Source organism: Enhydra lutris, unplaced genomic scaffold (assembly GCF_002288905.1).
Source record: "Enhydra lutris kenyoni isolate GAN:26980312 unplaced genomic scaffold, ASM228890v2 scaffoldscaffold24, whole genome shotgun sequence".
NCBI classification, from domain to species: domain Eukaryota; kingdom Metazoa; phylum Chordata; class Mammalia; order Carnivora; family Mustelidae; genus Enhydra; species Enhydra lutris.
Window position 1 is genome coordinate 18,664,313 of NW_019154108.1, and position 27,145 is coordinate 18,691,457.

The 27,145-nt window shown below is 48.3% G+C and overlaps 1 protein-coding gene across 1 annotated transcript; it reads right to left on the bottom strand.

The window, feature by feature from the left end:
• Positions 1-225: 225 nt before the first annotated feature.
• Positions 226-27,145, bottom strand: LOC111150831 (regulator of G protein signaling 8). The gene is made up of 7 exons (XM_022508453.1): positions 27,107-27,145; positions 26,693-26,766; positions 24,645-24,773; positions 22,003-22,104; positions 21,133-21,197; positions 4,951-5,117; positions 226-3,754 (listed from the first exon to the last, which is right to left on the bottom strand). The coding sequence occupies exons 3-7, from the start codon at positions 24,668-24,670 to the stop codon at positions 3,572-3,574; spliced, it is 543 nt and encodes a 180-aa protein (XP_022364161.1). The 5' UTR covers positions 24,671-24,773; positions 26,693-26,766; positions 27,107-27,145; the 3' UTR covers positions 226-3,571.

Sequence of the window (27,145 nt, forward strand, 5' to 3'; positions counted from 1 at the left end):
TCTGAATCAGACACCCTCCAGACACCCTCCAGAGCTCCCTGTCATCAGCCGACCGGCTCGCTGCCTCACGCCCCATGCAGCTGGGGCAGAAACATTTTTATCTCAAAGGAGCACGTCGGACTGAGACAGCACAGGGTGCAGCCCCCCAGAGTCTGACTCAAGGCTGGCAGGTTCCCCGTTATTGTGCCTGTTTGCCTCTGCGTGCGCTCTACCCTCTAGGCCTAGCCCCCCGTTAATCTCAGCCGTGCTCCTCCTCACTCCCCAGGCCGGTGCTTCCTGACCTCATCCACACGGAATCACCCGAGTCGCTTTAAACAAACAACTGTTGCCTTGGGTCCCATCCCCAAGATGTTCTGGGGTGGGACCTGGACATTTAGGTCTGAAAAGTCGCCAGGGGATTCCAAGGAGCAGCCAGGGCTGCGAGCCACTGTCTTAGACCATCTTTTTCCCAAGCCTACTGCGTGGGAACTTACTAAAACTGCAGTTTTCTGGATGCCCCCCCCCGCCGAGTCTTTTGGATCAGCATCTCTGGGTGTGCGTCCTGAGAATTAGCACTTGTAACAGGCTTTCCCAGTAAGCCCTGGGCACACTCCGAGGATGCTGGGCGTCCTTACCCCACAGGCACCCTGGGACTACGAAGGGTTGTCATAGATTAGGTTCTATTTGGTTTGCCCAAGGCAACAGGTAATCTCACACTAGCTTAAAAACAGGCTGACACTCAAGTGGGGCCGAAAAGCCACTTGCGGGGTGGAGAGCAGTCCTAAAATCCACCGCTCTGCCTGGCCTCCTGCCCTGGCTTGCCCTGGGTCTTCAAAGTGCCCAGGCCCAGAGCAAGCCTTGAGCCCAGAAGGCAGTCCACAGCATGAGCCCGGCATGAGGACCAAAGGAAGACCTTACATGGAAGGGGCCCCTGCAAATGCCCACCTAGTGGGGCAGACAAGGGCCCATGGAAGAGGAACTAGGAGAGAGGGTAGGACGGGGAGACATGGAAGGTCAGGGATGAGGTATGCTTTGATATTGCTCTAGATGTTGTAAACATTTTTCTTTGTTTCATCACAGACCAAAATCTGGGTTGGCATGACCTAAGTGCCTGAACTTAGGCATCGGAGCAGAGAGCAGAGAGCAGGACAGAAAGGGTGTGAGGACAGCTCCACCGCATGGGAAGACCATCTCTGTGGGGTACTAGACTCACGCTCACAGTGGTCACATAAGCACGCACGCACGCAGACACTCCACGGGAGTACCATAAATAGAGCTATCGCATTCCTCTACACACAGACACACGCCCACATACCCTCCCATAGCGGCAAAATCAGGACACCCTAGCTTGGTCCTTCACGCCTCCCCATCGTTGGGGGGGAGTCACCGGGCGCCATGACATCGCCATCTGCAGCCTTCATTCCATTGGCAAAAACTCCAGGCCTCAGGGGAGGCCACGGCCCAACACTCTTGTGCAGACTTCTGGGGACAGTGGAAGCGGTAAAAAGGCCCCTCTTAGACATTCCATTTTTCGGGAACTCTGTGCTGTTCTGACTTACGTGCAGCTCATATTCAACAGTAGAGTTGGCAGAAGTTGCACATTTCATGTGTAAACAATGTTTAAAATACCCTGTTCAAGAATTCGATCATTAAATTAATTCTGGCAGCTTTAGCTAAGAATGGTTTTTTACCAGTGGGGGCAGGGGGACACTACTTGATCTAACTAGGAACACCCGTTCGAGGCTTCAGAGTTCTGGAACATGAGATTTCACAGGATGCTTCAGTGTGAGGGCCAGGTGGCATGTGTTCTTGCTCTCCTTGGTGGTTCAGAGAGACTCGCCAACCCTCACTTACAGATACAATGTGTCATGGCAGGGCAATGGACCCTAAAACCAGTCAACTCAAGAGCCTCCTTGGCCTTGTCTAGCTGCAGCCAAAGAAGAAAGAGTTTCACAGAGTGTCTGGAAAGGAATGCAAATGCTGGAATCTGCTGCATCTAAAGAGGCCCATCGCCCCACACGGAGAGAATGCTTCAACCCAGTTCTCAGTCACCGGAACTCCAGAGCTTGTGCCTAATCAGAGTTCTTTCATTTAGTCAAGCTGAAAGTTTTGGAGATCTGCAATGAATCCAAATCCATTGGCTGTGAATTATCCCAATAGTACCTCCACCATATTCTCCGTGATTTGGTCCAGCTGGAGACTGACCTCTTCTAGACTCCTCTTCCACTTTCTGGTCTCTCTGCTAAGGAGTCACATCTTGGGCATTACAGACTTGTGCCAAAGTCCACTTTTTCTCAGTCAGCTAGAGCTTTATGCTCGTCCTCCAAGGAAGAGTTTCCTGACACAGTTCCAAAAGCAGCCTCAGGGTACCGTGAAAGCATTTTAGGAAGATTCTCCACAGCCAGATGTTCACAGTGATCTTAGCCTCACCTCCTGTTCCATGTTCAATCCCAAAAGGTCAGAGATCAAGTAGGAAGTTGCTGATTAGCCAAGGTGGCCCTCATGAGAGAGACCTTTCTAAGAAAGCATGCTCCCAGGAAGCAAGCTGGAGAGTTACAGCCTAAATTCCCATTCTCCCCCATCATAATTACATGACCTGCATGGAAGGGGGGACAGGGAGAGACAAGGAAAGTATTAGGCACCATGAAAGCTGTCCATGCTATGGGAATTCACCTCCCTTTGTCAAGCTGTCTGTCAAAGAGATCATGATGTGTGATGCTTCAGGGAGGTGAGGGCAGAGAATACAGTAAGCAACGGAAAGGATATATGGTGCCCCATTGCACAAAAGTCTACTGGTGCTATGTTCCCTGGTCATTTGACTTCTGGAATACTTCTTGGTAGAATTGAAGAAGATTTGCAAGCTGTATCCTTCTTAAAAGCAGCTCCACACCAGAACTCATGAAAGACATCTCCCAAGCCCCTCCCTGGAATTGCGAGGGTGAAAAAGTCTTGTGAATTTCCTAGGCTAAGATGGGCAGTGATCACAGCTTCTCATACTGGTCCAATGGAAATGGAAGAAATAGCCATGGAGTTTGCCTCTTCTCCCAAGGCCACCTGTTAATGACAGTGCTAGAAACCTGGGATTCCCCAGAGACCTCTCTCCATTGTGAGGTCCCAGCACCCAGGACTGGCCGTTACATTGTGACAGCAAATCACAAACATGAGCCAGAGTCTTTAAGCTCTTCCTCACAGGGGTATGGTACAAGTTAGAGTCAGGAATCCTAACTGAGGAGGGTGTGGAAGTGGTGAAAATTGCATTTGCATTATTTACACATAGCCCAGCATAGCAAATCTGCCTTCTCAGCGGCAATGACCCAAGGCATTATGGAGGGCAATTTGCTGACCCAATAAAAAGGTAACAGCAGCAAGGTGCTACCACTAACCGAAACACAAACATGGGTAAATGGAATAGAGTCCAAGCTCTGGTGACTGGATCTTACTTTGGAATGGCCTTTCATCCACTTCTCATCCCCAGGCTCCCAACCTAAGTGCCATTGCTTTTTGAACACCTATGAGATTTCATGTTAGAATATGGTCTTGGCAGCAAAGGGAGGGGAAAAGCCAGTGATCTCCAAGAGTCCCCATATGAGGTCTAACTGAGCCTCCTCTGGCTTTGGGACAGCAAATCTAAGTACATTTTGGACCTCAGGAACCTGGGATAAGAGTCTTTCTCCATGAGGCTGTGTACTTTTCCCTGGGCTTGATCAAAGCAAGTCAGGGATGGCTCTTGCATGTTCTTCCTCGTGGCTTCTCGGGTCTGGAAGTCTATGTTTACCTGGAGACACAAACAGAAAGCATGGTCACAGGCCCTCAAGGGCCAAGATGCCTGGCAGCTGCTCCTAGCTGTGCAATAATTATTAATGACAGTGTCTTACACATGTAAGCTTATTCATTCTTTTCAAACTCTTTTCTTAGAGGTCATCCCCTTCGATCCCAGCAAGAATCCTGAGAGGTCTGAAGACCCAATATTCCTCATCCCAATTTACAGATAAGGACACTGAAGAAAGGAGATACTGAAAAGCTGGTTAAAGTACTATAGAGAGTTGGTAACAGAGTCAAGGCAAAACCCCAAATCACTTAATTCCTAAGCCAGGAGTCTTCACCATGCCAGGCAAAGGGTAACACTGAAGGCAAGTATTAATGTGGATTCCCTAAAGTAAGCTTGCCCTCTTGTTCTTTCTTAACTACTAAGGAAACAATGCCCCGAGAGGAGAGACTATGGTTATAATGGACATCTCTGTTCCAAGCAGTATTATAAGGAGCCTACAATGTCCTGGCCACTGGCCAAAGTCCTCCTACATCTCAAGTCAAAGGATAATTGAAGAGTTTCAGGGATATAATGCACCGAAACTCATAGATAGCAAATATTTTTCCTCTATAAAACCTTCCCAAGTAAAATTCTGTTTTATAACTCAGTGCAGCCATACATAGAAATTCATTTTATTATTATAATAAGTTATCATAAGATAATAGAAATGACTGTAATTACTCATTAAGGAGCAGTGACAAATGTTGACTAGGTGCTTTATCCCTAATACTCAGAGTAGTCTTGAATGATACGGGGTATTATACACTTCTACACTGGGGAAAATGTGATTCAGACAGACTAGCTAACTTGGCCAAGATCACACAGCTGGGAACAAGTGGTGCTCCTCCCACTAAGGCTTGCTGCCTTCCACCAGGAAACTAACATGGATTCAACGGCATCTATCCTTGCAGAATCCCTATAGAAACACAGGTCCTACAGGCGCGTGCTTGACAGCTAAAACACTCCCTTGCAGAACTATTTTTTAGAAGTCCCAGGCTTTGCACCTTTAAAGTGATCCTTTTTTTCCCCTCCATTAAGAGCCATCAGAGAGGTAAGGCTCAGTTTAGAAGACAGTACTCATCAAGACTGGCTCAAACCCACACAAGGAGCACAATGGATGGCCAGGAGCCATGGATAGAAGACTCTTGCCACCACCAACACACCTCCCTCGGAGCCTGCACATCCACAAACTCCTCAAAGATCCTATGGGCCTTGGAGACCAGCTTTGCAGTTGACCTGGTCTTCTTGAACTCCTCACAGGCCAGCCAGAATTCCAGGTTCTCCTCGCTGAACTCTGTCTTCAAGAAGGCGCGGAACGCAGCCACCCCATCTGTGGATGTGGAGGGAGGGGGAAAGGAAGACAGATAGGAAGGGGCTTAAGCTCATGAACTGCAGAAGCAAGAGAGAAAGGCAGCCATAATGTGAGACCAGCCCTGACTGTCCAAGCCCCACTGCCCCACGTCTGCTTGAAGACCCTACCTCTTAAACACACAGGTACCCTTGGAGACAAGCTCTACTTGGGGCTCAAGGATTGCAGTGATAGGAGGGAGAAATGTTGAGGAAGCCATAGTAATAATGACTATAGGAGGCCCTGGTCACTCTTCATCAACCTTTGGTGGTCACGGCCTGTCCTTTAATGCAGAGTCCTCTGTCCCCTGAGTCCACTGGTGAACCTGTGTTTCTAATTAGGCCAAAGTAATATTTGTAATGCATTCCCTACCCTAATCCACGTTAACCACCCTGATAAAAACAACCTGTTATAAGACAAACTACAGGAGGGGGTGAATGCCTCAGGACAAATCCTTCACTACTACCAGAAGAAGGCCTGAAAGTACACACTGAAATTCAGTCACTAAAGCCATTCTGTTACCTTCACAGGGTTCGTAGCCTCTTCTAAAAAACTTTTGAGGTGCTGTGTTTTAATGGTTTAGCCTCTGGATACTTTGTTTTAAAAGATCTTGCTTATCAAATTACATGTTTTAATTTAGATTAATTATAATTTTCCTCCCAAATGATTTAACAATGAACACATCTTTTTCATTTTTTTTTTAATCCATGTCATGCATATTGCCAAGGAGAGTTTCCAATCAGAATAAGGTGAGCAGGGTTACCACGTAGATTTGGAAAACAACATCCATTAATAGCCTATACCTTCAGCTAATGTTTTTATATTAAAATATAGGTTTTAAATTGTCTTAACCCTCAACACATTCTCCTCTACTCAAATAAGAGCTATTTCTTTCTACAGACTGTCCTCAGGGGATGGCAGACACAGCCTAGAAGGAAGTTACTGCATTGGTTAAAAATGACTCTGTCAAGAATGTTGTTGTTTGTTTTGTTTTATTTTTTCTTTTCTGAAACTTGTTAAGAGGACAATATGTCAACAGTTCTAAATTCTGAGTGAGGGGATCACCTGGGCATCCGAGGCCCACAGGTGTGACCCAGGACAACGAGCTGCCCAGGATCGACCCAGGGAGGGATTCGTGGTGCCTCCCGCTATCAACATATTTAAATGTTTGTCTTTACCTTTGTGAACCAGTTTCATTTCTAATTAGAAAGTCATGGGGAGGGGGGCGCCTGGGTGGCTCAGTCATTAAGTGTCTGCCTTCAGCTCAGGTCATGATCCCAGAGTCCTGGGATCGAGCCCCCCATCAAGCCCCTCATTGCATCGGGCTCCCTGCTCGGCAGGAAGACTGCTTCCCCCCCTCCCACTCTCTCCTGCTTGTGTTCCCTCTCTCGCTGTGTCTCTCTCTGTCAAATAAATAAGTAAAATCTTTAAAAAAAAAAAAGTCATTGGGTATCTTTGTCTTTCAAAATAGATGTGGTAGTGCTCTACACTGGAACAATCGTCACAAAAAACCAAGACTCTTAGTTGCAAGAGCCAGGAACTTGAGAGAAAAGGGTTTTGATGGAATTCCCAAAGTTAAACTTTAAATTGAAAAGAAATCTCAGTTTGGAGGCCTGAGTTTAAAGTCTTTAACATAAGTAGGGTAGCCATGAAGTTTACCCTCCAAGCCAGTACATTGTTGAGAGTGAAGGGGGGCATGCCTATTAATTACACAGAGACAAGGAGCATAAACCATGCTCACCACAGACAAAAACAAGGACATATGATCACTTTGAGACAAGACATATAGTTCTCTAAGGTAAGGAGTATGGAGAAGGCAGAACATGATGTGAGGTTGTTTCCCATCAGGCAGGATGGAAATAAAATCGCTCCTGTGCCAGGGAAGGAAGAGGAGAGTAGCACAGGTCGGACCCATAGGAGAGGTTGGCTCAGGACCCCACGTACCCTCATTCCAACCTTGGGTTTAAAACCCTGAGAGGAGGGAGTAGAAACCCAAGATAAAATGGGAATCGAAGAGAGCGTGAGACACTAACATGGCAATGATTAGGCAGAGAGACGACCGGGGAATCATTCACTCAGTTTTAACGATTTCTTTTTTTTTTTTTAACTGCTAATATACAAATACATCAGAAAACAGGTCATAAAAATCTGCCCATAAAAATGCCCTGTGGATGCTCTTTTTTGCCATACCTCTCTCCTCCAAGTTCTTACAGATGGACTCCAGAAGTTTCCACAGGCTCTGAGGAACTCAGATCTGAGAGCTCGCCTGCCTGCCAGGAGATTGCCATTGCCTGCAGAAGGGGCCCCTGTAGCAGAGGCCACAGGGCAGAGGCTGGACGGAACACCACCCAAAGCTGTGCAAGCTCCAAGGAGACTCGTGCCCACGAGAGCCAATGCAGAGCTGGTCCAGCAAGGCAGTCTCTGAGCAGTGACCGGTTCACACATGACAAGAGCCGTGGATGCGATCAGTGAATGCAGGGAGGACATGAGGACCACAGGCCAAGAGCCTTCTCCTGTGGGAAGGGCAGGGGGAGAACCCGAAAACACTGTGCATTTATCGAAAAGAGTAAATTCAAAGTGGCTTGGAAGAGTAACTTGGCAGGACGTCCTCTCTCCTGAAGAAAGCAAATACTCCGAATGGCAAAGCTGAAGTTTGTTGCTTGTGTCAGATTTTTGTGTTGTTTTCATCGAGCAGAAACAGGCACTTTGTGAGCAACCTGACTCCAGTTACAGATCAAGAAAACTACCTTTCTGCCTCCCCTGATGGTGCTGGCGACGATAACACCGCTAGGGCAACTCTCCAACCCCATGTAAAACAAGAGACAGACATGATCTCCCATCATCAAAGTCTCCGCTTTGTTGGGCCTTTGTGAGGATTGAAAAAGAGAGAACACCTGCTAGCACTCTCAGGAATGTCGCTGTACTTCTCCCAGTCTTGCAGGGGAAGAAGCGGATGCTTGGAGAACAGGCTTGACAGAGTTAGCACAGGTAAGACTGTGTAGCATTAAAAATACAATGTATACAAACTCCCAACCCAACATAGCCATGACGCCACCTCTGTTCATTCATTCACTCATTCACACACCCATTAGGGGACCCAGGCATTCTGGGAGATGTGCTAGAAACAGGCACAACGAAGCCCTCAGAACTTGCAGTGAAAGGGCCATTTGAGCCAAGAAAACATAATTTGGTAGTTATGGTGTACGTGATAAGTGGGACGGCAGGGGAAGCACGGGTTGCTGTGAAAGCACCCAGCGGGGAAGCCTGAGCCAGATCTAAGGACGGGAGGGAAGACTTGCAGGAGGGAGAGAAGCTTATCAGCTGGGAGGTGAAGTGGAGCAGCAGGAAGCTTTGTGAAAGAAGGGACGGGCGGGGGGGGGGGGGGGGGACAGAGAAGAGAATCATGGGAAGGGAGAGCCACACCGGGAAGGCCGGTCATTAAGAATGTCTGAGTCGTTAGAAAGAGTTCAGGAAGACTAGTGTAAACAATGATCGAGCCTACTTATAAGACACATTAAGAGGTCCGTGAAAGAGCCAGAGAGACAGAAGGATAACACAGGACTGCAAAAGGCCAGGGAAGCGAAGGTTTCAGGAAGGAGGAAACAGCCGTGTGTCCAGTGCTGCCCAGAGGTCAAGCGAGCTATGGTCTGAGACACAGTTGTTGGATTTGGTGATAAGGTTCAGCAACCATGGGCAGCTGAGGCTCTAGTGGTGTGATGGGGGCCCTGGGCACAGGGGTGCACGTGGGGGTGAATAAGAGGAAAGGAAGCAGAAACAGTCCATTTAGATGTTTCTGGCAACATGGGGAGGAGAGAGATCAGACAGCATAACTGGAAGGAAACAGGAAGTCAGGAAAGAAGGTTTTGGGGTTTTCTGGTTTTGTTGTTGTTGTTGTTGTGTGTGTTTGTGTTTTGTTTTGTTCTTTTGTAAGATGATCTTGAGTGTGTTTGAAAGCTGATCTAATCAGGAAAGACTGGTCGACTAGAAGGAGTTGAAATTAAAGGAAAGAAAGAGTTTAATTAATCAAATGTTGCCCCTCAGAAAGTACAGAAATAAGCCTGAGAAGAGAATTATGACGGAGAGGAAGAGAAAGGGCTACATGTTGATACAGGGAAGTTTCTAGTTTGGGTGCAGGAAAATGAAGGAGTTCCTGCCTGGTTTTAGCTGGAGAAGGTGGTGGGACCTAGGGATGGAGGGTTTTATTTTTATGTATTTATTTAGGATTTGGGGCAGGAAATTTTATTTATTTACTATATGCCATACTTTTTGCTGGGGATTTTGCAAACACCAGCTCAATTTATCTTCACAACAATGCTGATCCATAGATAGTAGCACTCTGGTTTTCCAAATGAAGACATTAAGTCTTACCTACAGAAGTCGAAGACGTGTCCCAGTTCCACAGCTGGCAAGAGGAGCCAAGTTTCACTACCAGGTCCATATGACGCCAAAGCAAGATCTTTTCAGACGTATTTGCAGGCAGAAGGAAAAGAGCAAGGGAAGAGAAAGATGAAGGAATCAAAAGAATATATCTGGGGAGGGCAAATCCTAGACAAGGAGGGGGACCGAGAAGAAGGAGGAGAACTTGTCTTCTTTAAAGTCAAAAGTAGAAAGAAAGAAAGTGAGGTGGATGAAGATAGAAAGAACTGCTCAGGGAAGGGGCATCTCTGAGATGTATAAAGCTGAACAGCCTCAATCTTCATTAATTTGGGGTGAAGTCCCTGTGAAGACGGTCTACCTCCATGCGCTAGGCTTGAGGATATGGCATGAGTAAATCAGATGACGTCACCACCTCACAGAACTCAAAAGCTAGTCTACTGTCACAGACATTGAGCAACAATTTAAAAATATTTAGTTGGCTATTTTAAGTCCAGTGTGTGCTAGAGAGGTTTGGGAAGGGTGCAGAACAGTTACTCTGGAAGAACGAGCAGGAATAGGGTGAGAAACAGGCAAAGACTTGTGAAGTCTTAGGTTCCAGCTCGTGGACAAGGCTACGATGCACCAGGAACGGAGCAAGACATTTTACTCTGGGGATGCGCCCAACGTTCAAAGAATGGACCATCAGCTTTAGGCTGGCAAATGAAGCTTGAACCCAGAGACAGCAGGGATTTAGGATCTAAAAGTTGGAACATGGGAAAAGGGGAGAAGGATAACAGGAGGCTGGAAAAAAAAAACAAAAACGGTTGACATTAGAGAAGGAATTTTGGAAATGACCACTGCGGGCCTTGACTGCATACTTTGGGCCACGCATCACACTAAATGCTCTGTGAGCCACAGGCATCTGCTCTGGATAGCAAAGTTACACAATAGGCCCTGAATTATTGCCATTTTGTAGAAGATAAAGGAAGCTTAGAGAAGTGAGATCAGTCGCTTGAGGTCACGTGGTTAGTAAGTGGCGTGGATACCAAGCTACAAAGCCAACCTTCTTACAGGAGTCGGCGGTCCAGTCCCTGGCTGGGCCTGATGGCAGGGCCTAAAGGATGTTTACACCAGCAACGGCTGGAGGGGGACGGCAGGGGGTGCCGTCTCAGCCCAAGACTAGGGGGCCATGAGTAACTCCACGGATGGAGATGTTTCCAGGAATGATGACAACAGATGAGGTGGGGAGAAATCGAAAGTCACCATGGAAGGCAGAGGAGTATATTGGGGTAGCAGAACAACCTAGAGACAAAGATGGACATGGGCAACAGAATTCAACTGAATGACCGTGGAGGCAGTGGAGACTGACTCAGGCGGGGGTGGGGCTTTGAAGTAAAATGTGTGGCAAACTCATACACAGCTCATGATCACCTGTTGGCTTCACTGAGGCAACCTACGGAACCCTGCTGGTCCACCTGGTACAGAAGCACCACTGTCCCAGTTAGGAGCATCCATTCTGATCAGAGTCAGACCCACAATTAGCTCAAAGACCTTGGACAACACATTCAACTTCCCTAGGTTTCAGCCTCCTCAACTGCAAAGTGAGGGGGATGGATCTGATTAAGTCTCCCTGAGGACATTAGTGCTCTGCTCTGCGCTCCCTTTGCAACTCATGCCTGCGTCAGACACAGCTCTCAGCCAACTGCTTCCCACCCTCCCCACCAGCCACATTGTCACCGCCACACACGGAGGACTTACCCCGGGCCAAGTTCTCTATTGTCCAATCTACGCGTATCAACTCCTTCCATCCTCACACCCACCTAATGTCAAGGCAGAGGTCCTGGCGTCAGACAGCCTGGGTCTGAATGTGCGTGACCTCAGAAAAGGGTCCTAATGTCTTGAAGCCTGCCTCATCTGGAAAATGGGAATTATACTGGGACTTACTCCCCCAGATTGTTATGAGGACGAAATGAAGCGGTCCACATTTAAGTGCCCTGTGGCTCACTATGAGAAGTCAACACATGTTAGCTCTCACAGAAATTTGTTTCGCTACGAGGGAAAGTGACTTGGAGAGCTCAAGTTCAATGTGTGGGTCACTCAGCCAGTAAGAGGTAGACAGTGGATTTGCACACACATCCGGATGACTTCAGAGCCCACTGCCTCTATCTCCCATCGTGATCACCGGAGAGCCCCACCTTAGCTCTCCCTCCAAAGGAAGGATGGACGAAAACCCCAAATCAAGCAATCACACTGAAAACCCATCACAGTAGGGCAAATGTGACGTCTGGCTTACAGAGCTGGAGATTCTCCTGCAAGAGGACACTTGCCATCACCTCATCTGCGGTGACAACTGAGGCCACTAGGTGCTACCAACAACCTGGATTCTGCCGAAAACTCTCCTCTCTCCCACGGCAGGGCCACCTCCCTGAGGCACAGGGGTGTCACACAAAGCAGACTGGCTCATTCCCCAATGGTGGCCTGGGGACACTCTAATCAAGCATGGCTGAGTGACCCTGTAAAGACCTCGAGCTCTCTCAGGCGCCTCAACCCAAGATGTGGTCACCTGCATTTCCACGGCTGGCTTCAGAAAATGTGTCAGGGATTTCAAAAGAAGGGCTTGAGGAGAGATGGGGAAGTGGGTGGGAGAAGGCCTGGGAAGGTCCGGACCTGAAAAGCCGCAGCATCTCGAGGGTAGATTGTGGCAAAGAAAAAGCTCACAAAAGCCCCACACAGACCGTGCCCGTCCACAGCCCTCTCCTCTGTTCATCCTGCCCTCTCGTCCCCCTGGCTCCCCAGTCTGCCACATTCCCAGGCCTGCAGCGGAACAGGGTGGGGAGGGCCACCCTGCAAAGAAAAACTTCACCTGAGAACGTGGAAGTGAGAAGCGGGTGGAGCCCCCTGCCCCCAGGCTGCAGGAGCCCCTCCCTTCCCAGAGCAGGTGGTGGCAGCTGCCTTTGTAGGCAGACCACCTGGCCCAGACCCGGCCCCCCCTTTCCTGCTTAGGGGACCCAGCAAAGGAATCGCAGGGGACCAGAACTACAGGCATTTCTTCTCGGCTAGATCCTTTCCTCCTCCTCCTAACCCCTCCCACCTCTTCCCAGGGAACTTTCTGTCTGGTTCTCTCTGACTGTCAGCATCTCTCTCAGCCCTCATCCTTGTCTTCGGTCCTCCCGGTCCTCTCGGTCCTTCGGTCCCTTTTGGCCCCTGCTTCCCTCTTCCCCCTTCCTTCTCTCCACCAGGACCCTCTCTTTCCCTTCCGCTTGTCCATAAACTGAGGCTGGTTAAAAATGAAGGATGCTCATTTATTTCTGAAAGGCTCGTGAGCACTCGCTGGCCTCTCTCCCTGTGACCTGCTTCGCTCTTCTGCTTGTGTAAGGGCCTATTCAGCCAGAGCAGCCCCAACCCGGTTGAACTGCCATTTTGTTGTAAAACTTAAATTGACTCTGCCCACCCACCCAGGGGAACTTACTTAAAAACAAGTCGGGGGAAACCAGCCCCAGGTAACAAAGCCCAGATACTAGGGTGGGTCAGGCCAGGTAGAGACATCCGATCAGTGGGGGGGATGCATACTGTCTCCTAGCTACCAAGGAGTATGGGCCCCGCCCTTTGGGAGCCTTTTGGGTGCCAATTCTAACCAAGGTGTGATAGGCTGGGTCAAATATCTACTATAGGGTAAATTGTAATTCAATTGGTCACCTAGCATCACTGTGCAGCTTTCTCTGTGTGTTATAATCTCATTGGTCACCTGTGCGTGGCCAGGCCCGACCGCATGGCCTTTGCCCTTAAAAGCTAGTCTATGAAACAGAGAAGGGTCGCTCTCTCTTGTAAGAGGCGCAGCCCCGAACCTTCGGTTAGATTCTTGATGTTTGGTGCGAAATAAAGCTTTGCTTGACCTTCGCTTTGCACCAGTCTCGCTCCTTTAATCAAGGACCCATTTTGGGGGGCATAACACCTGGGCCCCTGGGTGCCCCAGAACCTGCTCCTTCCCAGATACCTAGGGGACTGGAGGCCCCCCTTAGCACCTCCACAGATTCCAAGAAGCTGGGAAGAGTCACCTGTCTCTGATCCCTGATGCTATTCTGCCTGGGGTTCTGTCCTGAAGCTCTTCTGTCCTGGCTTGGACCCATAACTATCTCGGTGTCACCTTGGGCACCATGCTTAACCTCTCCATGCCTCAGTTCTGTCATCTGTGAAATGCAAATCCCAGCAGCTGGTGGGGGGGGGAGCTTTGGGGGTGAGATGAGTTAATACATGCAGGGCCCAACCCTCAGGGAGCGCTCTGTGCATGTTTGGGACTTCGGTGGCTTACGGAGTCATCGTTCAGAGTAAACATGCATAATTCCCTGAAACAACCCTGGTCACTTAAAGGTAGTAGGTGAAGGGTTCTTGGGAGATGGGAGAGACAGGAGGATCTGCCTTTTTTTTCTTTTTCTTTTTCTTTTTTTTTTTAGTTTCATTCTTTCAGTTCACTTTGGTTTTCTTTGTACGGCATGCTAAGAAGTCAAGGCTCTATGAACATTATATATTTTTTGAAATTAATGTCGATCTAGTCACGGGAAGGGAAAGGCTTGTGTCCAGAATTCCTGGAACACTCGGCAGAATCCTGGCATCCCCCTGAGCATGCACACAATCTCCAAGAACATCCCCGTGGCCGCACATGCTGCCTGCCGCCGGCATTCTCCCTCTCGGTTCTGGGATGCAGGGTGCTTACATAAGAAAAGAAACTGGGTCACTATGAATGAGCAGTGCAGCTGGTGCAGCAGGGAGGGTGGCTTAGGTAAACAGTTCAAGGTCTGGGAGCCCTGATTCAGCTGGCATGGGAGTGGGCTTGAGTCTCGCTCAATTCCCAGGCTTGGAAAAATACCAGATCACAGGAAAGATTTGGGTGGGGGGGTGGCAGGAAACCTCTCTGTTTACTAAAGTGCTACCCAAAAGACCAGAGTCCTCTTGCATCCCTGATCGATAGGAAAAAAATAAACTGGTTCCAAGGTCAGAGGATAGGAAAGGAAAATATATTTATAAAACCCAGATTACATATACTGATGGTGAAGCCAAAAATCTCTTTCATTCAGAACTGAGTTCACCACTTTGAAATTTGTGATGAGAATAGCATTAGGATCAAAGTCTTTTTTGTGTGTGTTATCAATAAAATAAAGGTTTTTAAACACATCACAGGGGCTTAGCAAGGTTTAGGTAAGGAGGTTATTTAAAGAATAAACTATTTGCAGTTACAAGCAACTGCCATGCTAATTATACTTCAGTCTTATGATTAACATAATTTTCTTCAATGATCTTCACTTTGCTAGCGTACATACAGCAAGATGGTATGTTACAATAGTTGTAGGACCTGACAGCTGTTAGGCTCTTTGAGCTGGAAGGGACATGAGAGACCCTAGGATCAAGCCCTACACGGGACACAAGGCACACAAGGCTCTAAGTTTGGGTGACTTCTTATTCCTAGGATATGATAGCAGCAGACAGAGGACAGCGTGGGTCTTACAACCCCTATTCCAATGTTCATTTCTATTTTGTCAAGCAGAAGATGTTATCATACTACAACCACAAAAAGTCAAACTAAAATCTGTATCTGCAGCTATCGTGAGAAATTAGCAAGGAGTTTTCTGTTGAAGGGGAGACAAAAGAGAAGGGGTCCCTAGTAGGGTAAAAGCATTCATAAATAACTCCTTCAATACAAGAGAAGTATTATAAAACTCCAGGTGCACTAGTCCATCACCTAAAAGATTCTAAAAAGTCCAGGAATATTTGTTGGTCTGACACAGGAACATGGCAGGGAGGTTCAAAGAGGGAACATACCAGATTTTCCTGCAGGGCTTTTGAAAACCGAATCCCCAGAGGGAGTCTCTCACATAGCCTGAGGGGCAATGGGAAAGGGATGAGGGAGGGAGGACAAAAGCTCCTGAGGCAAAGTGGGGTGAGGTATTATGGAATTTGAATAAGCCCCCCTGTGATTTTGACACAGTCCCCGCTTGACCCTTGTGTTCAACACCCAGCTGCCTGGGGAAAGAAGCTGATGCCCTCTCCAGCAAACAGGAATCCATGTTTTCTCAGTGAATTTAATGTTGGATTATAACCAAAATCATCAAAACCGGTCTCCTTCATGGAGCCCCCCCCCCCATTACGTTATCATGCTTCGCATTTCGCAACCACAATCACATTTAATCCTCAAAGCAACTGTGCAAGGCAAGTCTTATCATGCCCCTTTTACAGAGGAGGAAAGCAAGGTTTAGAGAGGCGATGTTGTTGGCTGGAGGTCACATGGCTGGTAAGCGACAGAATGGTGCTGGAGGCCCATCCAGTTGCTTTCCATTCAATTTTGCAGCAGGCTTGGAAGAGTTACTGTCTTATCAATTCCAGGCACTTCTTCTAAAAGGCTAGATGCACCCACATTCCTGGGGGCAAGTAAAAATTCTAGCACTGCAGACAGGTTGGCAAGGAGGAAGAGAAGCTTCTTCCGACCTGGGTAGACCTCCCATCTCTCTAACCCTTAGTCTCCATTTATCCAGAAAACACACTTGCTCTATTTGTTTCTTTACTGTGACCCCCGTCCACCATACCTGCTACGTAGCCGGCATTGGCGATACACAGACGACATGCCATCGAAGGGACGTGCCGCCTCAGGACTTTAGAACGCTGTAATCCAGAGCTCAGTGGGTTTCTTGGAAAGCACAGGCCACGTGCCTCACCAAGATGTTCCAGATTCATCGCGTTACTCCCTTAGGTTTTAGAGCAGTGCTTCTCAAGCTTCAGTGGGCATTAATATTACTGGAGGGCTTGAGAAAAATTTACTGTGCCCCTAGGCCACGGAGATGCTGACCCAGCAGGTCTGAGACAGAACTCCAGAATTTTCATCTCTTACAAGCTCCCAGCAGCTGCTGCCTTCTTTGGATCACACTTGCACTAATACTGTTCTAGGATTTGGGGGGCTTGGCGAAGGATGTGGGGAGGGCTATGCAGTGAGTGGGAACTAGATAAACTCTACATTCTAAAGCTAACGACCACTTGGATGAATAATTAAGGAATTTCATTTGCTCGTAACTTTCATGTTTTTGCTTGCTTGAGGTCTTCTGCTTCGTTGCTGTGTGACCAGATCAAGTTGTTATATTTTTCTATATCTCAATCATTATCCCAAAGGGGCTAATTTTAAAAAACTAAAAGCTTCCTTATTGGACTCCTTTTCACAGAGATGGATACTAATTCTGTAAATGCAAAAGAGCTTTCAGTTGTACTAGTCCACTAATCTGGAGTCCCTGGGCCTGGTGGAGACAGGTCAGCATAGACCCTCCATGCTCTGTGCAAACAATGAAACAAAGCCAAGGACCATATGGAGGCCCAGGGGAAAGTGCTCTGTCACCCTGGTGTGGGATCAGGCTGAAAGAAGGGAGAGGAAGGGGAAGGAACCCTGTCTACAGCTTCCTCTTCAAACTGGAATAATCTAACTTTTATGTTAAAAAAAAAAAAAAATCCCACAAAGGAAGGAGGGAGGAAGGACAGAAGGAGGGAGATTCAGAGTTTGAACTGGATCAGAGTTCAGGACTGAATGTCCCACTAAAAGCAGGACAAATAACAAGCATATGCCTGAGCCTCATGAGGAAATCGAAGCAGAAGACAGACAATTTTGTGCCCACTCGCCCGCAACCCGTCAGAAAACACATCTCCCGTAAGCTGGGAGCCTTCCTTCTCCTGGGTATAAGCTACAGACACAGGAAGGCCTCTCGGTGAGTGCACGCGCACACACACACGCACGCACGCACCCACCCACCCGGGAGCAGCCTAAGTGCACAGCTCAGACACCAAGTCTAACTGTCCCTGGGTGAGCAGGAGAAAGATGCCAACTTAACCCACATTAGAAATCCTCTGCTAGCTAATAAAGTCATCAGCAATTTCAATTTTATTTTTCATTTCTGAGTTTAAAAAGAAAAAAAAAGCCCTCAGCAAGTGGCTATCCCCCAGACCTCCATGCATGCCTCTTCAGCTTTATAAGCAAATGTGACTGGAAACCAAACTGCTCTGAATATTTGCTTTCCAGATTTCTTTTTGCTCTCAAGTTTAAAAAACAAGGTTGTTTTCTTCTTTTCCTGAGGCTGGAGCCTGAGAAGTGTTCCCCACACAGCAGGACCCTGTCAAGGAGAGAAAGCTTCCCAACACAGGTGCTTTCGCCCCTCATTTGGTTGCTTGAACCATCTCAGCTTTGAAGGGGTTTTACATAACCCGGCAGGCAGCGCTGACGCAAACCACCTGCCTGGGTGTCTGCTAATGGCCCCGCCTCAGCATCCTAGAACAGGAGGGTAGGACTGGATCCAGTGCCTGAGACATCCTCTTCCAGATCCTTCATTGCATAGATGAAGAACCAGATTTTCCAGAAGACTGAGGGATTCCGTCAAGGCAACCCAGCTATCTGGGAACAGAGACGGGTTAGCATCGCTCGCGTGCAGGTCTGACAACCAGCTAACGTTCGTAACTTAATTGTACAGAAGCATCTTCTCCAATTAAGTAGAAACCAGGCTCTACACCGAAAGCGCCCTGCCGCTGTCAGGTCGGTGAGGACTTCTAATACCCACGGAACGGGACCGAAGAGGAGCACCGAATGTCGGGCTTCTATTTGAAATCCTGAAGCTCCCTCGTCTGTAGGCAACACACTGGGTTATTTTTTATGTTATTTGTATGCATGTCCGCGTCTCCGAAGGCTGCATTCTCTACCAGGGAGGTGCTGTCCTGTTCCTCTCAGTGCCCCCACCCCCAGCCAGCTGCTTCGCACAGACCTCGGACATAATAAACACTTAATACACCTTTCTTTAAATAAATGAGGGCCCAAAACAGCCAGGCAGTGCAGGGAGGGTAAAAATGCTCTATAAATTGAGAATGGGAACAAAAATAATGATCTGAATTATCTGAAATGGAAAACTCAGAGAGGACAGTTGCCTAGGTATAAAGGATTACCAGGGGGTTGGTTTCTAGACTAATGCACGTTTTTTTTTTTTTTTTTTCTGGAAGCTCATTCAGTGATTCTCCTTTCTTTACATTTTAGGACATTTTGCTATCTTAATTGAAAGCCTTGCACACCTCTGATCAACCACTGTCCCTCCTAAGGGACCAGCACACATGCAATCCCTTTGGAAAAGCTTAATCAGCCCTAATTGAGTCACAGTATTAGCCCAAATTAATTAGACTTTAAGTTGTCAACACCCTTCAAGGTAACCTGGCTCTGACTCCTCCCTTAGCCTTCACAGGGAGAGAGCGGTCAAGCTCTAAAACCTTGAAATTCTGCCAGTGACCCATGAATACAGGTCTCTTTCTTCTCAAACACATGCACTCCATTGGCATTTTATTTCCGTACGAAACAGAAATCAAAACAGAACATCAGACTCCAAGACGGATCACAGAACCTCACAGTTCAAAAAACCTATTTCTGCAGCGGTCTGGGACAAAGAAGCAATCTGGCGTCAGCTTGTAACCCCTTAGTGGAATCCCCGTCTCAGAAAAGGTCCTGGAAACCGAAGCCATCCCCCACAGAAGCAGAAGCAGGCCTCTTCAGGTCACAAGTCACTGAATCACATAACATGGAAGCCCTTAGATCTCCAGGTCTTGCCAGAGCAGCACTCCAAATATACCCCAAGATTGCATCTGTTGATTGACCCACCGTAAACTCTGTCTATAATGGCTCAGCATTAATAATTGGCGAAATTTGCAAACCTATTCTTTTTTTTTTTAAAGACTTTATTTATTTATTTGTTAGAGAGAGAGAGCGAGCACAGGCAGACAGAGTGGCAGGCAGAGGCAGAGGGAGAAGCAGGCTCTCTGCCAAGCAAGGAACCCAATGTGGGACTCGATCCCAGGATGCTGGGATCACGACCTGAGCCGAAGGCAACCGCTTAACCAACTGAGCCACCCAGGCGTCCCTGCAAACCTATTCCTCAGGCATGTTTATTTTGCATTTTATAAATAAAACCATCACTTAAATACTGCCATATTCTTATAAAACACCTTTAAGTAGAGAACCCCAAATCATCTGAAGGTGTCCTCTTATGAAGATTCCCTGACCCCGGTGACAGGTAGCACACAGGTATTTCTATCACCATTTCAGAATGAGGAAACAGCCTCGGGGACTTGAACTAAGTGAGTCAGTCATGAGGTTGAAATAAGAACAAACTCCAAGATGACCTTGAAGCAAATGCAGCCAGAAAAGAAGGCTTAAGTTAATAGCGACACTTGTTTAGCCTACCGGGACTCCAGAAAAGAAGTCAAAAATGGCCCCATAAAGAACAAGCCTTACTGGGAAACCCTAACTATCATTGTACATATGCCATTACCTTGGCAAAGTCACCACATAAGCTTGCTGTTTGTGACATAAGCCATATGTCACACGCGCTGTATTTCTGCTGCCTTGTTTTCCTTCCTAAGTGTAATCCGCAGAACACTAAAATGACTATTTGTCTCGCAAAACTACATGCTGCAAATATATGCTTATTCTTAGATCTTGTATTGCATTTTAAAATGTATTCAAGAGCATTTGGTAACCGGTATTAGGATCAGGGGCCTGGTCAGAGGGAAGTGCTGATCCAGCGGAAAGCAAAATCACTTCTGAGGACATCTGAAGATTGGGAGACTCCATCAAGGCCACTCAATTATCTAGTAGCCGAGCTGGGTCCAAATCAAGAACATAGGTCTGACTACCAGCCAATGCCCTTAACCTCATTGTACAGAATCATGTCCTCAATTAAGGAGAAATGAGACTCCAAGCTAAAAGCAACCCTTCAGCTCCCAGATCAATCAGGATTTCTAGTATTGACAGGGAGAATTTAAAAGGAGGACTGAAGGTCTGCGTGAAAACTTTACTCTGCAAAAGACCCTCTCTCTTCCTTGCCCCAGCTCTCCCTCTCCCATGTATTTCATGGCACTAGGATTTTAAAGCCCGATGAATTCGGACTTGCTTGTGATGAGAAAAAAGCAAGAACTAAAAAGTTTGGCCAAAGTGTCCTTCCCACAGGAAAATACACATGATTATTTCTGCAATCTGGGCGGGGGGGTATTGGGAAAACAGAAGAGGAGAGATAGCAGAAATGCATTCTAGTAAAACCCACAGCCAGCCAGAAACAGAGGAGTGAGCTACAGCCAGGGTAGTAAACGCCCAAAGTAAGAAGCAACAAACAAACACAAAACTATACCAACTCAAGTGACTAACAAAATGCACAGAATATTATTCATTTGATGAATGAGTAAACCAAGACTTTCCAGAGACATGTGGTGGTGGTGGTGGGGTAGTCATTTAATTTTATAAATAAGATCTAGGATGGGCACTGGACCATCATTTCCACTGAGCCCATCACTCTAACTCCCCAAACTAAATTCTTTCCTGCTGAAACTGCTGAAAACATGAAGGCTTCTTGGGACCATCCTTTCAACCCAGAACACAGAAAAGAAGGCCCTCTTCCCACTACATTTAAATTACGTCTTATTATCTATATACTGCCCTAAGCAGGAAGCTCTGTGAGCACAGACACTGGAGCTGTCTGGGGGACCCGGATATGAACCTGGGTAGAACCTGGATCATGGTGGGTATTTGGTGCCCCTTTGGCTAAACGGATGATTGGCTGCGGCACGACAAAGCCTGAATTCTACTTACACTTATGGGACAGAAGCACATCAAAGGAATCTGCCCACCTCGTGGCTTCTTCTGTGGATAGTCTCCTAGGAAAGAAGAAACATCTCTCTTAAATATTTCTGAAATGCCCCTCCCTCTCCATCAGCAGACCCCTTGGATTTGCTCCGGAAAACAAATCTCAACAATGATGGGCAGGGGGCAGGGTGCCAATGAAAACCACCCGCATTCGTGCAAGTCTGTTGCCGGAAACGTGTACACTCAAGGAAATGATGGCAGACCTCAGCACTGGAGCTCTGGGTATTTGTGTATTGGCTTTCAGTCTAAATCACCAAGCTGAAAAAGCACAGGCTATAGACACGTCAGGGTAACAACGGAAAGAAGCTGGCCTTAGGGTCAGAAAAGGTGGGCTGAGCTCCCGACTCCGTATCTTACCGTGACCTTAATCTCTTCACCTTTGCAATGGGGATCAAGGTGCCCCCATCCCCCAACCCTGTGAGGGTTAAATGAGGTGCATCTATGACATCATCGAACCCAGTCCTCGCCCAGTATAGGCACTGAACCCAGATTCTCTGAACCTAAGCAGAGTTGTAGAATGTATTTGAGTGTTTGTTTCCAAACAGAGAGCTCAGACTGACAACTAAGCAGAACCAAGAAGCGTCGTTCACCACAGCTTTGTAAGAGTGGTGGATAATACGGTTTTCTTGAAAGGAAAAAAGAGGGTTCCTGCTCATCCATGCACTTGGGGATATAAAAGGAGCCGCAGAGGGGCGGGAGGTTACTGTCACCCGGCGCATCTGGCCAACATCTCACTAGAGAAGAACAGGTCCTCAGCCCAGCGGTGGGCGCCCCACGGGGAGTGCCCTGGCAGTGCCGTGTGGCCAAACTACTCACTTTAGAGCGCGGTTGGGTTTGTCGGGAAGAATAGCTGTGAAATCGCTACAGGAGTCTGACTTGTGAGACAGGCATCCCAGGCGGGTCCTCATCCCTTTGTTCCTGCAACAAGCACAGGGGCAGAAGGACGGGGAACTGTCATGATCGTGGCTGTCAGCTCTATAAAGGGCCCCAGGAGCGGCTGCTGCCGGGGCCTGTGCCGCTTCCCCTGACCCGCCCCCCATCCTTCCCCAGGGGGGTCCCTGAAGGTTTCATGAACAAGAGGAGAAATACCTAGAAGATCAAGGGATGTATCCTCACTCCCTAACTCGACTCCTGGAATAGTAATAGGTACCCTGCCCCTAGAGGCCTCATGCTCTTTCAAAGCTCACATTCAAGTTGATAGTAAGTCAATGAAGGTCGTTAGCTTGGAAGAATTTCTAAATTAGGATTCTCTGTAGGGAAAGGAAATACAGTGAAGACAAAATAACAATCCACATTTCGCTCTCCCATCAGGAGGGCAGAGTAGCAGCAGCAGCAGCAGCTCCTAATTGCAAAGCCCCAGAAGTGGCGCCCGCACGGAGAGTAGAGGGTTGCCTGAGTAATACAGGGGTGCGTATCACAGAACCTCTCCCAGCACAAATGAAGTTTTCAGGCAAACTGATTGTGGCTCAGGTGCTCCCTACTCATCCCCCAAACCTGGGGATAAAGATGCATGAACGGCTACAGAGCAGCAGACTAACACCTGTAGGTGAGGGCCCGAGCAGCTGATACAATCAGCAGTTAAGAACCGGGCCCCTTTCTCCGTTCTTTTATTTACTTAACGAAGCTCTCATATTCCTATTTCTATTTTGGCTTCTCTCAATCAGCATGTTTAAAACTCTAACATGTGTGTATAAAATTCTCATATTTTCTTATTTTCCTAAAGACCAGACATTTACATGTTACCTGTTACGGAAGGTCCGATGAAGAATTACACTGTCTCTTTCTGACTTCCAACATTAGCCCCTTTTTGCCTTTAACCAGAGATCAGCAAACTATGGCCATGCGAGATGCCCGTTTGTGTAAATAAAGTTTTACTGGAACACAACAACACCCATTTATTTACATACTGTCTAAAGCTGCTTTCCAGCATGAGGGTAGAGTTGGGTGGTTGCAACACAGACTGTATGGCCCATGGAACTCAAAATATTTACTCTCTGGCCCCTGTTAGAGTAAGTTTACTGACCCCCGACCTTTAACCATGGCAGCTCCTCGCATGGAGAGCAAAGGTAAGTGGGAAGAGTTGGGTGTAATCAAACCAGGACTGAAGCGTGACTTATAAAAGGGCACTGCCACGTGCACACTGGGAACAATGTGCCACAGAAATAGTCCCAGAGATGTTATTCTCCATGTGGGAAGGAAGTCCTTCCAGCCTGACTTTCCCCTCCCCTGGTTTGTGAATCCTGGGCCTGGGCAGAGACGCTAGAGGCCGCCCAATTAAATATCTTCCTCTCACTCCAAGTGGGTTTTCATCCCCGACCCAAGCTAGTTATTCACAGAAATCTTATCCAAAAAATGTCTACTGGGATGGTATTATATTTGGCAAGGATGGACAACATTTGTATTCCACAGCCCATCTCTGAGCGCCTTTTAAAGCTGGAACATCCAAGTTCCCAGAAATATCCGCTCTCCTGCAGAAAACCGGGCCTGCACGTCCTGTGCTCCCACCTCTTATCTCAGCCAGGCGCATGATGAAGCCATCGATTTTGTGACATTTCCAAACATTGGTGATAGCCATTCTCTCTCCTGCGATGGTGAGCATCCTGGCCACTCACTCTTATAAATCACAGGGTGCTCGCTCCACCACCAGGCCATGTGAGCAACTGATTAAGGGCCCTTGAGTCACCACATTCCGTGAATTCAAGTCAAGGTCTTGCTTGGGCTGTACCAAGGCCAAAACCCAACTTCCAGTAAGCCAGTTCACTCCTTGGTGCCCCAGGATCATCAATAACATAACAGTCAGGTTGAGGCCCCCAAGAACAATTAAGAGGACTTCAAAAAAAACAGCAAATCCACACACGCCATCTAACAACATTCAGCGGGGGCCAGTGTAAAGGGTATACTCGTTACCGAGACAACGGTGGTTCTCCCCAGTAGTTTGAAAAAATCTTCCACAAAATATTCTTTGGGGCCCAATGGTTTTGATTTTCCATCTTGTGTAGCTGAGATCTGAATTATAACCTCGTTAGTTAGGTTTGAAATAATGGGAGCAGAAGTGAGAGTCAAAGGTTAAGGTTACTTCAAAAGGAGGGAAGGAAGGAAGGAAGGAAGGAGGGAGGGAGGAAGGGAAAGCAAAAAGAAGTAAGCTTGCCCTCATCTTTCTTCCCTGTTCCAGGACCCTACAGCCGTCCCTAAATGGTTCAATGCAAGCTCACACACAGGGCCACCCCCTGAGTCCCGCGGTCAATGGGAGGGTTTGGCCCTGACGTAGGTTCTGCTTACAAGGCCACAACCTTGCAAGAAGGGCACCAGGAAGGAGAGCATCGGCCACACCGATGGCCTGACGGGACGGACCACCCAAGGGAGTGGAAGGCTGGGGCAGGCTCACACAGCAAGGGGGTGGGAAGGGGTGGGGAGGGTTTCGGAAAGGCAGGGGCGGGGAGACAGGTGAGCATCATTACCTGCGTGGCATCAGTAAAGCGGCCATACAGGCACGCGCTTACGGTTAACACTCTGGCCGATGTGCAGGGACGTCAGGGCGGGAGATAGGACTGCGGGGCACAGGGATTTACCCTTTCGAGGCCTCTCACCTAAAATCAAAGAATCTGCTGTAAGAGGGGGGCGGCCCTCTCTGGTCTGACTGTGCTACAGATCCTCTCAGACGCCACCGGCTGCTGGCAGAATGCCTCCCCCGACACAGCCCCTCCCCACACGGGCCTGCTTGTCCTAAGGGAGGGTGACTGGCTAAGGGTGAGCCGGGAGGACCTGCTGGCTGGATTCGCATTGCCGCCTGTGGGGCAGGAGCATCTAGTTCCCCAAGAACTGGCCATGGACAGTGAAATGGGGCACATGCCCCAGGAGAGGAAGGTTGGGGCCCGGCAAGCCAAAAATTACTGTTCTCTTTGTCTCATTCCAGCGGGGCCCAAGTGACCAGCCAGCCACAGATGGGGGAGGGGGTTTAGCACTTGCTCCAGAATTACGTGATTGGCTGCTCTTCTGATTCCCGCCTCCCTCTCAGGGAACCCATCCTGGAGCGTTGGGAGGGTGTGAGTAGGGGGGAAGGGTAGAGTAACTCCTAGGGAGACTTGTCAGGCCCCCTGGCCACTGCACAGGCCTGCTCCTTTGCAGGATCCCAGGCCCAGGCTGGAAAAATGAATATGCAAGCTACTCTCTCCTGCCCAGATGGAGGCCAGCGACCTTCCTTCCACAGCCTGGGGACTAGCCCATTCCTGACCTGAAGCGAGGAGGACGGCAGGAAAGGGGATACTGAGGTTGAGGGCTTGGTGACTGATCATCTGTCTCTCCTGAGGGTCCGCTTTCTCAGTGCTTCAAACCCTTTGTTCCACAGAAATGATAGGAAGAAACACATGAAGAGAGCAGCCTATCCGTAAAGGGCTCCCCCGGGGAACCCTGACGCCAAACATAGAATCCATTTTAAAAGAAACCTAATTTAGATAGATAAGGCCCCTACTCGATCTACTCTGTTTAAATTATTTTGCTATTACACGGAATGTTTCACAAAAACTTTTTTTTTTAAATACCTTCTCTAATAATACCAACATTCATAAAATTAAAAGATTGCTTTGTTAAAACTAAAAATCAATAAACAAATACATAAAAAGTTAGACTTTGTGTCAAAGCTCATCCTCAAGGAGACTGAGCTCAGACTGACATTCCCTTAACCTTTGTCCTAACGGGGCATCCACCTGCCTGCCCAGGAGTCAGGAAATCGAAGCTTTTCCCAGCTTTAAGGTTCTCTTCCAGCTACAAGAAATCACTGTTTGGGTCACCTATGCCTCATTTTCTCTTGCTTGTGGTCTATCACCCGAAGGAGGGGAAGCCCGTGCCGGGGGCCTTCGTCACCCTGGTGCTGAACAGAACCACGGATGACTCCCCACAGACACAGCAGGCAAGGTCATTTGGGGCAGGCCTGCAGTCACTGCCTTGTCGCTCTTCCCGTTCCCACTGCTAGCTCATCCTGGCTTGCCGGGACTGCTTGCACGCCCGCCTCTCTCCCTCCCAAGTCCCGTGCTGCCCACCACCGCCCCCCAGACTGTTCCCCATCCCTTCACTTAGCTCAGCCTTGACTTCAATTCAATCAGAATCTGCAGGAGACTGTGGCCCCAGCTTCCTCATTCATCCCAGCACCTTGGGGCTCTAATTCCATCTGGCCCTTGACTTTTGGTGGGGATGGAGTTTGGGGTCCCCCAGAACCCGGGAAGGCCCATGGCAATGTGCCCTGTTAGGTGGACATCAAGTGACAGGTGACTCTGGGGCAGACAGGATGGGACATAATGGAAAGCGGGTACTCAAGGAAAAAAACAAAAACAAAAAACAAAGGTTAAAAGCAAAGAGCAAAGATTTTTAAAGAGGGGAAGAGAAACTAAGAGTCTCAGCGGGGAGAAAGCAATCAATATGCATGGAGAGGCAGGTTAATTAAATATGGATAATGCAATCAGCCCACATGGGCACCTTGAAGAGCAAAGAGAAAAACAAATGCAGTACTCACTGTCTTTGACCAGTCCTCATGGCCTGCGGGTCTTTGCCAACAGGGTGGTCAGAGAGGCTGCGGGTTAAGGAGTTCTGGGGAAAGAGTAGATCTATCTTTTAGCAGTCAGATCCTTGCTGGGTGAAGAACACGCGTGCACGAATGCACGGGCACACTCGTGCGTGCACACACACATACACACACGCATGCATGCACAACACACCTCCCACCACTTGAGCTGGGCAGCAAGCGGCCCCGCGGAAAGCTCTTCTCTCTGCTTGTCACATCCAGTAAATACTGAGGCAGCCTACAGCCAGCGGGCGGCGGCTCAGCTCCCGGGCACAGTCTGCACGCCCGTGCTCATTGGCAGGATGCAGGAGGTGCCCCCGAGCAGAGCTTGCCTGGCACTCCTCCCGTACCTTCCTCTTCACTAACCTGCTTCCTTGCTCTCGGGCTGCAGCTCAGGGAGAAGTC